Genomic DNA, 17,528 nt, shown 5'->3' on the forward strand with positions numbered 1-17,528 from the left:
CAAAAAAAAAATAAGTTGGCCCATGAGGGGATCGAACCCGCGACCTTCGCGTTATTAGCACGACGCTCTAACCAACTGAGCTAATGGGCCAGACATTGAACACGCTCCAAATAATTTATTTCAATCGGTTACAATCTTTGCATAAGAATGAAAAAAAGATAAATATCGCGAATTAATTAAACGATCGTGTTCGCCCGTTTATTTATTCAACAACCGCGGTGAAAGGGATAAAAAAAATGGTTTTTCATATTTTAAAAATTTTTCACGTTTGTTTCTAGAATCTAGACAATAAGATGATAATTCAATTAAGTTTCAGTTTGAATGGGGCACAATCGGTATACATATATAGGCACGTGAAGGGATCGGAAAGATATATGTGTATAGCGAGTATACGAGCGTCTTGAAAGTATCATATATGGTCGTTGTTGCGAAATATCTTTTGTTATAAGTTCATATAAGATTTTGTAAAATAAAAATATTTGTATATATATACATATATAGAAATATATGAGCGTTTTCAGTGCGCCCCTTAATTTCTGTTCTTCCCCGATATTCCCGAGCCACGATATCAACTCTTTTATTATTGACGAGATGCAATTAATAAAGATAGCCGCGGTCGTGGACAAATTTTTAAGTCGGTTAAAAGAGGCCGACTTATGACGATGGAAATGCGCTGACGCGACCGATTGTCAATGGATTGCGATATCGCGGCGACGTCAGTTGGTTCATCTCCGGCATACTAAATACATATTTAATGTATATCGTACCCTGACGAAACGTAAGTTAACCGAACGCATAAATGCAAAAGGGACAATGAAGAAATTATTACAGTGAATTGCAAAACTTGCGGGAAACGTAGATTGAGATTTAATTATTACACTTGCCTCAAATAATTATTTTAAGAGAGAAGAAGCTGTTATAAATAAATAACGGTCGATATATGACGCGGAATAGGTCAACATTTTTTATTTTCTATGGTTTTATATCTAGGTTTTTTGCGAATTGTGTTTATATTTATATTTCTATATCTTATTTTATATTATATTTCTTACGCACCGCGCGGCGCATCGGTCTGAAAAAAGTATTATTCGGTCGTAAAAGAAGAAAGAAGAGAAGAGAAGCGAAGGAGGAAAGAAAATACACGCAGAGAAGTATCAGTCTTTAAACTATATCTAATTATTGTTAATTGTTATAACAATATTAAAGCACAGCTAGCGCAACATGTAGCGCAATACATTGTCAAATATTGGCATATCTAGATTAAATGTTAAAATAATTAATCAATTAAAAGAATATTTTATATTATAAAATTATTATAAACAGGTATATATATATATATATATATATATATATATAATTTATTGTCGTGAATACGATTACGATGTTCGTGAATTTTTCGAGTAATGCGAATTCAGACTAATTAGTCTTAATAATAATAATAATAATTAATAATTAATAATTAATAATAATTAGTCTTATTATCCACGCAAATGTTTAAGATTTTTCAAATGCGTTTGAATATCGCGTATCACTTGAAGTTGCCGCCCGCGGAACGTCGCTGCTTGCGTGACCAGAGTTCAAGACAAGTCAAGTTGCTGTACCGTGGTCGGTGGTCGCAAGTCGCAAGAAATCGCTCGATTCGCTCAGACTCGGGGGGAGCACGGCTTTCTGCTCCAATTTACTCGCGATTGTTTTTCTGCAAGCAAGAACTTTGCAAGGGCAGAAATTTAAAGCACAAAAATGGGATTTGGCGGCACGTTCTACAATCTTGTTCTCAAACGCACGTCTACGTTCACTGTCGCCGTTCTAGCCTCCGCCTTCATGTTCGAAAGAGGATTCGACATGGCTGCAGATTATATTTTCGACACTGTTAACAAAGGGGTGAGTTCACTTACGCTTTCACTTTCCTCTTTACGTTTTTTATTCGACACCACATTCTTATTCGGCACCCGAATGTCGATTTTTTCGATTGAGGTTAACGAGTTGAAGTGAGGTTATGTCACAGAAAATATTCGATACAATAATATAATATTTCGCAAAAAAGAAAACAAAGAATGCTGGGGATGATAAGGAAACTTGTGTCGTGTATTTTAATTTGGGAGCTAACGCATGACATGGGAAAAATGACGGGTTTTAATTTATCTTCTGAAGGCAACACGGGACATTGATTGCATAACAGATGTCTGCTTTCTCTTTCAGAAACTATGGAAGGACATCAAGCACAAGTACGAGAATTGAATGAGTTATTTTAGGGACATCATGTGTGTTAGATCTATAAATATATGTTCCACCTCTGGATATGTAAATAAATAACAAATTACGTGAATTGACGTTGGCGAATTTATTCGGTTTCTGCGATAGGTTTCTATTTCGCGTCGCGATATACACGTATAACAAGATATGAGTCGATACACCTATTTCATATCTATTTCAATTCATTGTTTATTTGTATATAAAAGAGTAAACAGTCGTTCTGTAACTGTAACCGAAACTCATTTTTTTGTCATAGAAAGCAGTACTATTATATGGTAGTTTTATATATTTTTTAAGCACACTTTTTATGAGTACAAAAACGTAAATGAGTATCAGGCTTATTTCTGAGCGGAGCTTGTGGAGTTGCCCACATTAGGGTCCCATAAAACGACCAGCGAAGAGGACCTCGCTCGTTACCAGATCAACGATGGCAAAGATAAACGGTCTGTTCGCTATGAAAGTTGGCATCATGTTGCCCATGAGCGGTACGATCCCAAGTTCTGCAATTTAACGAGCATTAGCACAGCGATCTTCAAGCTGCGGTCGAAAGGAGTTCTATTAAATTACGGTAATAATTACCTGTCACCGCGGCAGCGATGGTTCCCTGTTCATCGACTTCTATCTTAGCATTTTGAATTATATTTCCTACTCGCAAATATTCATTAGATGTAATTCCAGTGAAATTTGCTGCCGGACTGAAAATGTCCTGTACGCCCATCTGAAAGCAGAAGACACATTTCTTGATTTAATTTAACTCTTTGCCAATGATACATAGCGACATTGAGAAACATCATTAATGATATTTATAATAATATAATTATCTACAATATGAAATGATTTGTACTTAGCGACTGGAACTATTAATAGTTCCAGTTAATAATGATATGATAGTAAAGACAGTAATTATAATATTATCATACGAAAAAAATTAATATTATTTATATCATATGTTAACGAATGTTTTAATAATTATGATATATTAAGTGCAACTTATTATATTAAATATAATTAAACGTCATATTTTTGATACTTACACGCATCAAGGGTGAACGCAAATCTAATTTGCTCTCGATGCTAAATTTCGGAATAGATAGCACCAGTTCAGTTTCATTGAGACTAGTGAGTAGCGTTTTCATCGGTACATATGACAGATCTTTGGATAGAATCTGGAGGTATGGGTCGCTCTCCTCGTGGGATGGGAGGAATATCAACATAGATGTTCTGCCATTCTGAAATATCAATTTCATAAGTCAACATTGCATGATAAACATTCTTAAAAAACGTATTTAATTTTTAACATATTTATTAACATTTTTATTCAAAGAGAATTTTAAAAAATTCCCTCTATAATGAATTAACATAAAAAAAATGACAAATTTTGTTTTATATTTTTTACATTGTGTAAAATTGACTTTTCATTGTTATATATATTTTTTTAGACAAAAGTAACTTTACTTTGGCGATTAAAAATGTATAAGTATTGGATAACAATGCTGAATGAATTCTTCGTAAAAGCGTTAAAGCCTAACTTACTGACACGTTACTGCTGACTTACTGATGATGTAAGAATCAAACCTTACCGAGTACGGGATTTCCACCACATCAGCATCAAGAGAAGCTATATAGTCATATCGATACTTGGCAGTGTTCTCCATCATAGGAACGTCCCGGCAGCCGATCTGAGGAACACGGAAGCACCGTACACGCGTGGCATCCCTATCGAAGGATTTTAACCATCGTCCCTTGAAGTACAAGGCCGAGGTTAACAGCATCTGAGTATCGGCGTTAAGAGTGCCTGGAACAACGATAAAGTGCCTTTAAACGTGGAAGAATTAGTAGCTTCGAAGTTAGAGAAGACATTTCTCCAGTTTTCCCAGAAATTCGAAAACTCGAAATTATACTTGTTTGAGGAGAAGAAAGCATCTTCTGTTATTCTTAATAGAACTTAAGTTAAATACCAGGCTGAATGATCGATTTGATGTTATTCCGCGTGTTTTCGCGAACCCAGGAATTGACGATGTTAGCCGCGTCGTTTGTATTCCCGAAATTCAACTGTCTGATATCGGTCCCGTAATAACTACGCAGGGCAGTCATATAACTAGAAGATGCCGCAAGAGCCGGCTTGGTCCACAAGCGAGTCGCTACGTCGATTTCCGTGCCATTTAGATAGCTCTGGAAAATAATGCGAAAATAACGTGAGACAAAAAATCAGGCAAATTTCTGACGAAAGAAAAAGGCGCGTCTATCGGTATAATTTCGGTGAATTTTTCTATGTTCGTTCAAAATCAATTTTCTCACCACGAATAAATATTAGTGTCACTTTACAAGTTTACATTCACCGCGGCGGTATCGAAATTATACCGATTACAATACTTGACTAAAGCTTAAATCAATAATAATTCTAATATACTTTTAGGGGCATAAGGGTGCGTCTCGCTATTCTTCTGATGACGTATTCATCTGGCGGTAATCTCAGAGCTGCAAGAAGCTCGTGGCGTGTTCGGCCACCCGTGCCCTCCACCAGACTTGTAAGGGCGATTTTCGCGCTGGCGGGAGATAGGATCAGATTACCCTCGACGCCCTCGTTCACTCTCTACGGCCATCACGAAATTTTCATGAATATGAGAACCATTTTTATACACGTGTATATCTTAATTTGAGTACGAAATAATTATCTCTTACTCTAGAAATTAAAATATAAAAGTGAGTGAGACGAAAACGTAAAAATGTTAAATCGATATAAAATTTTGAGCTAAGAAGTTAACTCGAAATTTTTAAAAAATTCGAAATCTACAATGTCATACTCTGACTCATGCTCTTCCGTCTCAATACCATTTGATTCATTTACTTCGTCCGGAATTAATGCAAAATATCTTACGTCTTTTCTATCGTTTGCACTTTTCTAAAAGTCTTCCTCACCTGCAGGAGATCGATGTTGAAGAAGGAGTATCGATCATCGGTACTGATTGCAGCTGGAACGCCTGGAACAGCTGTTAGGAATAATTAATTATATTAATGCGTGATTTGTTGGAAGAAATGAGAAATCGTACATAATTTTACAGCTTACTTCAGATATCTAGATTTTCTTATCGTCGTGTCTCTAACAGAGAGTCTCTAATTTAAGCGCGATTTATTACTAATTACGTTTAATTGGGAACAGATATATCGTAACCGATTGCGCGCCAATTGGTCGCACGTAAATTCCAAGCAATGAAAATAGCTGTGAAAAATACATGCAGACACGTAGAATAATGATCGTCGTAACAGTCGTCACGTGACTTAGCACATCGAGAAGAATTTTCCTCGTTAAGCTAAGCGTTCGACAGGAATCCCATTTACATCTAAACGAAATAACGGCAAAGATAGTAAAGGACGATAACTAATCGTGAGGAACGCCGGAGTGACTTTAACGAGTCGCTTCACCTTGCGAGCGATGATGTAATCGCAGAAAATGCGGCCCGATAATAATGAGTGATTTTGACTTACGATGGAACAGCCGGAGTCTGAGATCGTCGAATATTTACGTGTTACGCGTGGACGAAACACCAGAGAGAAGCGAGGACCAAAAAGCGCAAGATTTGACGATAATCCCGAAGTCGATGTAGCATTCGAAAAAATTGCGTAAGGTTCGAAGATTGAATCCATGATATTTTTCAGACAATCCATGATAAATCTTTCAACATTTACATAAATATGACTATAAAGTTCCAGGCAACGCTTAAAGGAATGTCTAAGAGATATTCAAAGAAGATATTTTAATCCTTAAAATCTTCTAGAATCTAAAATTCGTCTTTTCTCTTCTGTTTGCGAACGATACCTGCGAGGAGACACCAGGAGATCCACAGCGGCAGTGAGGATGACATTCTCGCCAATTTGGAGTCCGACGCGGATATGTGACCGGCACGCTCGCGAATATGTGTATTTCGCGTGGCTCTCGCGGCGATCAGGCAGATGAACATGAATATAACGGAAACACGGATTGTCGGCAAGTGCGAAAGGCTAAACTTCCGGCGAGGAGTCATCCTCCCACTTTAATGATTGGATTCTGCCTCACATTATCTTCTCATCGTGATGTAAACGTTATTGTACGCTTTGACGCGCCGACAAATCGCCGTTCGTTTCTGCACGAGGATATTATTATACGTACACGAGATAAAATATTCTCGTAAACGTCGCGCGATACGCGAGGATGATACGAGACGGAAATGGAACGAGACGAGTCGGAGAATGAAGCAAAAATAGTCGGACGAGAACTATCTTTCCGATCGAACTTTATTCAGTCACTCTGACGTAAGAGAGATTGATATCGAAACGGGATTGAAAACAGAAATTCCCACAAATGAGAGAAGCCGATGTTGCTGGGAGCAATGAACGAGAATTGAACACAAGAGAAAATAATTAAAAGAATATAAATGAAGATGTGAAATTGAAAAAATAAAATAATAATTTGTCGCCAATATTGTATTGCCTACATCATATTGTATTGATTACTTTATAACGCATAAAGTGCGATGCGCTTCTCCTTGGAATTACGTAAACAAATATTGGCCTAGACTTTTTGCGCCTGCATATATTACGTCTATCACGGTGTCTGAGTGTAAAAAAATCTTCGATAATATTAAGAAAAAAAACTACAGTAAAAAGTTGAGCGCATAATGATAATATGCATATACAATATAATGATATATTTTAGTATACATAAAATATAAAATATAGGAACCGCGATTTAAGTGGCCAATAATGAAAACATAAACCTAACTAAAAGCGGAAAGAAACTCGTGAAAGTGGTTTTGCCTTGAAATTTCCGCCCACTATTTCCGTCTACGAGCGTCACTGGAATGCCCCACTAGAACTCGTTTGCAACAACATTTGCGATCACGTCAAGAAAAAGGTGCAACCCTCGGCCAAAATGAAAGCATATAATTCACGAAGCCACAATAGTTGACGTGAATATATAGAGCGGAATGACCTGCGATTAGGAATGACGTCAGTATTATAGATGTAAAAGTTTGCTAGCACTCTACATGCAATCATACATGACGATAACACTTGATAAGCAACGAGGGAAAGCCCAAGGAAAAGTAATCGATCAATCTTTGAAAAATTAGTAATTAATTTTATTAATAATTGGTTAATTAAATATTAAATTTGGCAAATTACAAAAAATATATAGTTTCTCTTTCTTAAGATAATAATAAATAAGCAAGATAAAATTAGTGTGGAAATAATATTTTATTTAGTGTTAATCGTAAATAAATAAAGAATGTGTATACGCATATATCAATTAATATTAAAAAAAATTGTAAAATTACCTACAGTATAGTGGAGTTCAAGATAGGTACGCGCAAGACTTCTTAAATTATAGATCTAACAAATTCATTTATAAATTAATTTTTTTCATTTCTTTGGTATATTGACATTCAATAAACGCTGTCCATCGAATATCGAACGTAGATTCGTAAAATTTATGCAAACTTAACATTTGCACCGTAACAAGTTTCACTCATAATATAATATATAATTATATAATATGTATCTTGTTACAATTTGTAAAGAGTATTTAATGCTGGAATAATACATTTTTTAGAACGATACTGTATTCAAAGTATCGCTATAATCTTAAGAACAAAATTGTTTTTTTTTGTACTTTTATCGAAAATCGAATAAGAATAATTGCCTATATGTAATTCACTATATAAATCAAAGCGAACGGGACTTAATTAAGCCGGAAAACCACTTGAGTCAAGCTTTCAAACTACACCTATTAAAATGCAATTATCTATTATAACACTAATATAAGAGCATCATGCAATGTGTTAATAGTATGTTAATTATTCTATCCAGCATTTCCTTCTCTAAATCTAAAAATCTAACATTCTACGTGTATAATGTGTTTTATCTCAAGGTACTTTGTAGAGCTCTGACAATGAGCTTTATCTTTAATCTTTATCAAAAACCACACAATAACAAAGTGAAAATATATCGTATAGGAAAAATCCTCTGTCCAGAAAAATCTCGCCTTATCTCAGTTATTTCCTTCCTTTTTTTTTAGATACATGATATAATTTCTGAATCTGAGTATAGAGAAATATCTTGCATAACTTATTAGAACCGCTGTTAATGTTAAAAGAAGAAACTCAATACAGTATTTTTCTTAACTTTGGTCTTACTTAATACAGTTAAAGGATCAATGTAAAATCTGCTTGATAAAGGGAAGCTTTAAACCCAGAGCAGAATTACATCAAAGTTACATTCTACTAATTACATAGCAGGCACCATCTCCTCAGTTGTTAGATATAACTTTACGATATAGTTTACCGGGATTGGAAGTTACAGTCGTATCCGGATTAAATCGTGATGGAAATTCCATCTGTACTTTCCCTGTAGTCCCAGATGTATTCAAGGGATCCTGAACTTTGCCTACGTAAAGAACGGTGCCGGTGGTCTCATCCTCGATATAAAACACGAACGGATGATTGGCGTGGAACGCGCCCTCTTCTATCTTATTCCCGATCTGTATCTCTGTACGAAGAAAAGAAAAGAAAACGTCGCAATATAATCGCACTAATCATAAGAGAAAGATAAAAATGCAAATAAAATTTTTTATAACATTTTCTCTCTTGAATAATCCAATGAAATAACTCAAGAAATGACTATATATTACTATCTTTTTTAAGTAACACAAATATATAATTGCTTGGTACTTCTTTCAAAAAATTGATTATGTTATAGATAAATAAATTACTAACATTCATATTGATCTTATAAGGCAGAAGACCAGAGAACCTTTAGTTAATTAATTCGACAAAATTATTTAAAGAGTACAAAGCTGCGAAGTATAGGTATCATATTACTTATTTTTTACTTTCAGTTAATTATCAATTTATATTTATACATATAATTTATTGAGGAGAGTATATATACCTGTTGCAGCGTAAGCGGTCGTCCCGTGTTCATTTACCTCTATTCCACTCTTATGCACTACGTCGGATACCATCAAATGTCTGGAACCCCGTCTCGTTTTTGCTATACCCGTCAGCAGTGCGGTATCGTCGAAGATATCTCGGATACCAAGCTATTACAAAGAAATAAGCATGTTACCTCATCCCGTGCGATAATTATTTTTAATTGTGAAGCGCGAGATCGTTTTACATGTAGCAGAAATCATAATTCTGACTCTATCAGTTTCTAGTTTTGCCGCATTTGTCGAGTTTTCATTAAAATTCATCAAATATGACACATAATGACTTTTTATATTAAATATTTTTCATGTAAAACTCTTTCTTATGTATTCGAGCATATATGTAAAAAATATGTGAATAAAATACTTCGCGCAAAGTGTTTTCCAGATGACTGGTGAACTCGAACTTGAATTTCGGGATCCAAACGTCAAGAGGCAATTCCTGCATGGCCCACACGTCTCTCGCCAACGTAAACGGATTAATCTCGTTGACGATGTGATCCACGCCTGTCAGCGAGTGCGGCAGTATGATGTACATAGCGAATTTCGAGCCCTGAAAATGTTTACAACTCTGTGAATTCTGATGCGTAATTAGCAACAATTCGCTCAGCCTGTAAATCAAGCTTGTCACTACGTACGTCGTATGGAATTCGCAGAATCTTTGCGTCGAGCCTGGACGATTCGACGTAATAAAATCGACCCACGGTATGCATATACGGCACGTTTACGCTCTCGTTGGCGTTTATGTGAAATTTGGAAACTCGAGTGTTCTCGGGGGCGAAGTATTTGCGACGCCAAGCACCTTTGAAGAACAATCCGTTCACGATCAGCATCACCGAGTCCTCCAAACCCTTCTCTGGAACACGAAATAAATGGTGAGTGGGAATAGCTTTAAAGTCTCAACAATTAAAAACTTAGAACGAAGTCGCCCACTTTCGTTAAGAGGCGCAAAATTATTTTGCAGACATCAGAGTGGTTATATTTATACGTGCCTATATATTATTAAAATGTCCGCATATCGTAGACGTAAAGTGTTAAACATTTAAAATTGTTTTAATTCGATTAAATATGGCATTTTATGTTTTACAAACTCTCTCGAGCTTAAGATGTAATATATACGAATTAATAAATCAAGATAGCTTCAGACAAACCTACCATCGTTTATCATCTTTTCGATGTGTCCATTCGTGATATTATTAACCCAGGAATTAACTTTGGTCGCGATTGCATGCGCGTCAGACAAATTAGCGTTGATCAGGTCAGTATTGTAAAAGGTTTTCACCGTTGCTGCGTAGCGTTGTCTGGTCAGTACATTATTATCGATGTAAATGCGCGAACCTAGATTTAAAGTGTACGCAGGAGACGGAGCCTGTAAATAAATATATTTTTATGAGTTTAAAAATAATATAAAAGTATAACAATTTTAGTAAAAAAATATTTATTTCCACGTATTTGTAAATTAATATTAATATAATCTACCTGCAAAGATTTCAAGATATTATTGAACTTTTCTCGAGTGGCCAACGTACTAACTGGAAGTTGCATGGCTCCGGCAAGTTCGTGCGCGGTTTGATCCTGAGCTCCCTCATAAAGAAGCACTAATGCTAATTTTATGGATATCGGTGACAGTAGTACGTTCCCTCCATTTGCTTTGCCCAGACTCTGAAGAAACGTTATAAATAGAGCGTCAGCATTAACGGATTAATTAATAAATTTAGTTAGGCAAAATAAAATCGTTTAAAAGTAGCCGAAAAAGTCTCTAAGAAATTTAAATACATTTAAAAGATCTCTTACATATCTCTCTCTTTTATTGTAACGTATAATTTAATTAGATAATAATTAATTTTATAATTTCTTAAGTATTTAAATTAAATAATTTATTGCTGATAAATTGCACTTTATGATATGAACACAGGTACCCTAAATAACATCCAATCGAATACGGTGAAACGTTCACCCTGGTAGGGCACAAAATCTTCATCATCTTCAACTTGAGGATTGATACGGGAAGAAGCGTTCGCCCGTGCAGGATTTTGTGCCACGGCGCAGGCTTCTTTTATAAAACCCACCGCAATTGAGAGGCACAGTAAATATCCTATAATTAAGATTTCTTTGCTTAAAATTTACATCCCGCGTAGAAGACCGTCGCGTCAATCATCGATTCCTTCGTTTATAAATTATTTGTCCAATTTGGAGTCGACCTTTACTTAACAGAATGATTGAAGTATTTACCGTGTTTTACTACAAATTCTTGAAGATAAAGGAATTGTGATATATTTAAATAATTACATACGTGATTTCAATAAATTTCAAGTAAGCACGTTTTAGTAAAATTTTAACGTTAAGTTCAATTATATTAACATATTTTACAAGGAGAGTGGAAAATTAAATTTAACTATATAATTAAATTAAAAAGTGTAAAATAAAAAAGTAGCGTTTGTAACATAATTCAATTTTACGTTAAAAAAGTAGGTCAGATTATTGGTCAACAGTTTAAAAGATTATGATTGAAAATATAATTGACATTATAATATGTATTATATGTATAAAGTGAATATAACTAATTTTGGATTTTACTAAAATGAGTCTAGGCTTCTTTTATGTTAAATTACTTTATTACACAACGACATTCGTTTTTTTATTATTAATGATTCTCCTGCCAATGTTTAAAGAAATAACATTTCCAAGAATTTTCTACGATTATGTGCCTAATAATAAATTTCCGGTTTCAAACGTGCACTGTACACATAAATCATGTTTTGTACATATTCACAATTCCAGCACGCATGCCTAGATGTGATTCGATAACAGTAACCACATAAATGCTTATCCGAACGGAAACCGCATTTTTGTTGGCGGTCAGCAACCTCGTTTAACAAACAAGACCTTGGACTTTTATTCGTGCTCTATAAAGAAAGAAACTTTCAAGGATCTTGATATTGACCTTTGATCCAAATTGCATCTTTTACCTTTACACTTTTGCTTCAACATTTTTTTGTGGAGTTTTGTCAGAGAGAATTTAATTTATTAATTTAATTTATATAATTTTCATTTTTTTTAATAGAAATTTAATAATAAACTAGAATTATTTCATGATTTATTTGAGAATTTTAGACTTATTGATTGCATCGTAGAGATTGTTAAATTTTTAAATCCGACAAATTTACAAAGATCATAATTGTTTCAATTTAACAAGGCAGGTATAGTTACAATTGTTCTGACAAATTAATAAATAAGTATAATACGTACGTCTCTATCATTATAATTCTGTTATCATTCAAAGATTTAAAAAAAATTGATAGAAAAGATAGATTTATGAAAATTTACGAAGCGAGAAGATATTACTTACTGAATTGGAGCTTCATGATCAGCGAGTCCCTGCGCAATGTCAGGACTTGTTAGCTTCGGATGGAGCTTTGCGAATTAACGTGATTTTCGGTCTTTGACGCTCGCGGTAGTCAGACCAGCGCTTGCGACGCGACCAGTGCACGGTAAAGATCAAAACCGGTCAGCGTCTGACGATCCAGCGGATTATAGAGCTCGCATCCGCGAGGAAGAGTAGTGGTAACACACGGTGAGACGCGCGGGGAAATCGCCAACAGGAGGAGGAAACGGTGGTGAACATGACTCAGGACTCAGGAGCGAGAACGATTCTACACGTGTGCTAAATCATTTATCGATAACACACTTGGCACATATATTATGCACAAAACCTCTGCGGCTGCGGAATCGCGTAAAAATGAAAAAAGAATCTCGCGTGGGAAATCTCATATTCTAATACGATTACACATGTATTTAAAAATAAATTGCCAAGATGGAAATTTTTGAAAAAATATTAAATAATATTAAAAATTAAATAATAATAATAAATAATAATAAATTTTAAAAATCTCTATTATGACCACATAGAAAATGCAATCGCAATGAAGCTGTGGGCGCAACCAGGTTTATTTTTAATAAATTTCTTTCAGGTAATATTGTGGAGAAATATGTAAAGAAATTAAAAACGATTTACAAAGATAAAATACATCATTTAATTACATATATTTGCGAGAAAAAATGTGCGTTAACTTGTTGGTACTTATAACTGCCTACTTTAAATATCTATAGTTAATTGCTTAGTGCTGTTCTTTTTAAGATTTTTCTTTACAGATAAAATACAAAGCAAGGAACGCGTAACATTGACTTATGTCTGACATTCATATTTCTATACTTTAGACTATACTTTAGAATATACCTAGAATTTTCCATATTATCTAACAAAAGGTTGTCTGGCAGCATAATCAAGCGTGACGATGCGAAAGGTGGGAAACAACCGCACTCTTTCAAGTAAACGAAAAATCCCGATAATCAAACGATATCATACTTTGTAAACGTCAGCGAGTGCAGGATGTGAGAACAATAGGGACGTTAAGGATTTCGTGGTGACGCCGCCGAGTAAAAATGTAAATCAACAAGAAAATGCTTTATCATTTATATTATTGAAACGTTTCGCTCGTATACAGACATCGTTGCAGAAGATCGTTGTCTAATATATATAATTTAGTCACGATACGCAGAAAAAGTCATCTAACACTATATGTAAAGTGTACATAATGATGAATAAATCAAATGTTAAATGCAAAAAAGTTTAAAAAATTTTATAAAAAGTATAACATAAATCATATTAAAAAGCATTGTTCATTGTCCCACTTCCCTCTTCTGCTTCACATTGGCCGTATTGACGTCATAGTCGTCTATCGCCCTCATGAGTATCTCGGTGAGCTCGTTCAAGTATGGGTACTCGTTCGGCGAGTACGAATGGGCCATTCTTTTTCTTCTTCCTCCACTCTGCTGCGCAAACAATCAAATCATTAAGCCAAAGTTACCTATTTGAATAAACATAAAAGCTTACACTTCATCTATTATTCATATAAATAATTTCCATTATTTGTCCATTCGCGGTTGTGCATTTTAGAATCAAGAATTACTCCGTGTAATGGCGAAACAAAATTACGACGTAAAAAATATAAAAATAAATAAATTAGATGAGAGAGAGAGAGAGAGAGAGAGAGAGAGAAAAAGATCAAAGATATAATAGAGCAAGAATATAAATGAGACAACGATGATATAGTGTATCGATTGACCGCGACCTTATTTTTATTATTACTTTAATTGTTGAGTGGATTTTGATAAAAAAAAGAAGGATTAATTCGAAGAGTTTATAACTAAAGAAAATGATTCGCGTTAACTTATTCAACAAGTTTAATACTAGGTAAATATTTTAATATCGCTTTGAAAAAAAAATGTCAAAACGTAAAGTATTTTTAAATTTACAAATCAAGTTCTCATATTAAAATGTATCCACAACAAAGACAAATGATAGCTTTGGAGATTTTGAAAACTCTTTGAGAGAGAGAGCTGCTTGAAAAGAAGAAATAAATAAATGTATTCTGCCTTACCTGCGAATCAGCTAAAACCGAATCGCAAACCATAGTGTACTGGCAAAACAGGCCGATAGCGGACGTGGTGAGGAAGACTGCTCCCAAAGCTTTCAAACCGTAGGTAGCCACTATGCGGACGATAGGCTTCACGCTGGACAAAAATGACGGGTTGTCCTCCGTCTCAGCAAGTGGTGTTCCGATCGGATAGCCCGAAATGACCAATGGAGAAATGAGGTTTTGCGCAGGATTCGTGCTTGCAGTTGTTGCCTGTCTGGTCTCTCTGTTCGCATGATGTACTGGCGAGACGATTCCCGCACATCCAACAGCAATCAGACAACTGATGATCACCGCGCGATACATCTTCTCTCACTTTGTAGAATATTGGACCTGCAAAAATTTTGTAGCAGCACTTTGAAATCTGTTCAAAAAGAAGAGATAAATAAATGTTTAAAACTCAATCACCGATCAATTATAGCTAAATATTTAAATTGTAAATAATTGCAACGCAACGTTGTTCTTTAGTTATTTAATCGTTAACTGTTTTAGTTATTGATTCAATTTCTGGGGAGAACACTTCGTACTTGCAAGACACTGCCTCTTCAACGATCTCGAGGTAATTTCACTCGGCAAGACGTTGTAACTAAACGCGACAGCTTGCGTTCCGCCCTTATATAGTTTGCGTTTGTACCTGTACAAATGTAACTTTACCGATATTTTGTCTGTCCATTTGCTAATGGTATGACTCTCGTATCTAAAAAAGTAACAATGTGCATTCTGTATCTCAACAACATCTTGCCTAATTATCTTGCGTGTTATCGGTATCTATGCACTGACATTTCTAGATAAACATATACGGCACTTGCATCTCAGGCGCATTGTTTTACACTGAAACTGCAGCGTTATGAGTAAACCAATTAGCGACATTTCAGAAAATTTTACATTACAATATTGCGCAATTACTTAAGGAGGTATTTTACTCTAGACGCGCTTCTTTCGGGATTTTTTTACAAGAAACCAGTGAAAATTGTTAATATCAGTTTTTTATATATATATTTTATTGTCTTTAGAGAACACATAAAAAATATTTTTTGAAACTGAATTAATGAATATAAATTATAAATATTAAATAAACCCTATCGAATACATGGCACGGTGTTTATGATTGCGCCCATTCTGGTAGTTTGAAACAAAAAATTCAAAAAGATTCTAAATTAGTATGAGTTTGGCTATAGCCGAAACTAGAATTAAGTAAAAAATAAGTTTTTGCGATTTTGGCAACAATTTTGGCTTTCGAAAGATTAAGAAAATTTATACTAAATTTTCAAATTGCCGCCATTTTTTAAATTTTTAATTTAAAAATTTCATTCTAGTTCCGACTATAGCCAAACTCATACTAATTAAGAATCTTTTTGAATTTTTTGTTTCAGACAACCAGAATGAGCGCAATCATGGACACCGTTTTCTTTTGCCATTTATTCGAGAGGGTTTAATTAGTATTTATATTCATTAATTTAGCTTCAAAAAATATTTTTTATGTTCTCTAAAAATACTAAAATATATACATAAAAAGCTGATATTAACCATTTTTCACTGGTTTTTTGTAAAAAAAATCCCGAAAAAAGCGCGTCTAGAGTATAATACTCCCTTAATACGCAACTTGCCTCTTACCATTAAAAATAATATATTCATTATGGCAAATTTAAAGCAGACGTTATTGGCAGATCCATAAATTTATTATGAGTTATTGACGCAACGAAAGCTTAAACGGATGTAAGCTATAAAGATGTACATCGCCATCGGAAAACGTGTGATAATTAACATTAGATTTTTCAATGGATGACGAAGAAAAATATATTTTAGACGGGAAATCACGGTTGTCTGGCAGCATAATCAAGCGTGACGATGCGAAAGGTGGAAAATAACCGCACTCCTTTAAGTAAACGAAAAATCCCAATAATCAAATGATCATATTTTGTAAACGTCAGCGAGTGCAGGATGTGAGAACAATATGGACGTTAAGGATTTCGTGGTGACGCCGCCGAGTAAAAATGTAAATCGACAAGAAAATGCTTTATCATTTATATTATTGAAACGTTTCGCTCGTATACAAACATCGTTGCAGAAGATTGTTGTCTAATATATATAATTTAGTCGCGATACACAGAAAAAGCTATCTAACTATATATAAAGTGTACATAATGATGAATGAATCAGATGTTAAATGCAAGAAAGTTTAAAAAATTTGATAAAAAGTACATAAATCATATTAAAAAGCATTGTTCATTGTCCCACTTCCTTCTTTTGCTTCACATTGTCCAAAGCGTAGTTGTCCATCGCCGTCATGAATATCTCGGTGAGCTCGTTCAAGTATGGGTACTCGCCCGGCGAGTACGAACGGGCCACTCTTCTTCCTCCACTCCGCTGCGCAAACAATCAAATCATTAAGCCAAAGCTACATAGTTGAATAAACATATAGAAGCTTACACGCTTCATCTATTATTCATATAAATAATTGCCATTATTTGTCCATTCGCGGTTGTGCATTAGAATCAAGAATTACTCCGTATAATTGGCGAAACATAATTACGACGTAAGAAATATAAAAATAAATCAATTAAATGAGAGAGAGAGAGAGAGAGAGAGAGAGATCAAAGATATAATAGAACAAGAATATAAATGAGACAACGATGATATAGTGTATCGATTGATCACGACCTTAATTTTATTATTACCTTCATTGTTGAGTGGATTTTGATAAAAAGAAGAAGAGTTAATTCAAAGAATTCATAATTTAAAAAAATTGTTCGCGCTAACTTATTCAACAAGTCTAATACTGGATAAATATTTTAATATCGCTTTGGAAAAAAATGTCAAAACGTAAAGTATTTTTA

At 34.5% G+C, this 17,528-nt stretch overlaps 3 protein-coding genes and 1 non-coding gene across 6 annotated transcripts; 1 reads left to right on the top strand and 3 right to left on the bottom strand.

The window, feature by feature from the left end:
• Nucleotides 1-16: 16 nt before the first annotated feature.
• Nucleotides 17-90, bottom strand: Trnai-aau (transfer RNA isoleucine (anticodon AAU)). Its single transcript has one exon. It is a non-coding gene; the product is annotated as a tRNA-Ile (tRNA).
• Nucleotides 91-1,575: 1,485 nt separating this feature from the next.
• On the top strand, nucleotides 1,576-2,326 carry Ox (ubiquinol-cytochrome C reductase complex subunit oxen). Its single transcript, XM_077425896.1, has 2 exons — nucleotides 1,576-1,881; nucleotides 2,200-2,326. Exons 1-2 carry the CDS (start codon nucleotides 1,741-1,743, stop codon nucleotides 2,236-2,238), a joined length of 180 nt encoding a protein of 59 aa, XP_077282022.1. The 5' UTR covers nucleotides 1,576-1,740; the 3' UTR covers nucleotides 2,239-2,326.
• A 257-nt stretch (nucleotides 2,327-2,583) lies between these two features.
• LOC143907784 (uncharacterized) lies at nucleotides 2,584-12,738 on the bottom strand. Its single transcript, XM_077424796.1, has 15 exons — nucleotides 12,564-12,738; nucleotides 11,134-11,309; nucleotides 10,694-10,876; nucleotides 10,370-10,583; nucleotides 9,853-10,070; nucleotides 9,582-9,767; nucleotides 9,178-9,328; nucleotides 8,572-8,775; nucleotides 5,173-5,243; nucleotides 4,664-4,846; nucleotides 4,212-4,425; nucleotides 3,834-4,048; nucleotides 3,288-3,482; nucleotides 2,833-2,971; nucleotides 2,584-2,753 (listed from the first exon to the last, which is right to left on the bottom strand). The coding sequence occupies exons 1-15, from the start codon at nucleotides 12,577-12,579 to the stop codon at nucleotides 2,626-2,628; spliced, it is 2,493 nt and encodes an 830-aa protein (XP_077280922.1). The 5' UTR covers nucleotides 12,580-12,738; the 3' UTR covers nucleotides 2,584-2,625.
• An 839-nt stretch (nucleotides 12,739-13,577) lies between these two features.
• On the bottom strand, nucleotides 13,578-16,922 carry LOC143908167 (uncharacterized). 3 transcript variants are annotated; one of them, XM_077425689.1, is made up of 3 exons: nucleotides 15,219-16,922; nucleotides 14,656-15,024; nucleotides 13,586-14,047 (listed from the first exon to the last, which is right to left on the bottom strand). In XM_077425689.1, the coding sequence occupies exons 2-3, from the start codon at nucleotides 14,995-14,997 to the stop codon at nucleotides 13,895-13,897; spliced, it is 495 nt and encodes a 164-aa protein (XP_077281815.1). In that variant the 5' UTR covers nucleotides 14,998-15,024; nucleotides 15,219-16,922; the 3' UTR covers nucleotides 13,586-13,894. The 3 variants fall into 3 exon arrangements, with proteins under 3 accessions (XP_077281885.1, XP_077281815.1, XP_077281737.1); XM_077425759.1 differs by having other exon boundaries at nucleotides 13,578-14,044; nucleotides 14,656-16,922; XM_077425611.1 differs by having other exon boundaries at nucleotides 14,656-16,922.
• Nucleotides 16,923-17,528: the final 606 nt, after the last annotated feature.

The sequence above is a fragment of the Temnothorax americanus genome, unplaced genomic scaffold (assembly GCF_048541705.1).
Source record: "Temnothorax americanus isolate GAGA-0224 unplaced genomic scaffold, ASM4854170v1 Scaffold1, whole genome shotgun sequence".
NCBI lineage: Eukaryota > Metazoa > Arthropoda > Insecta > Hymenoptera > Formicidae > Temnothorax > Temnothorax americanus.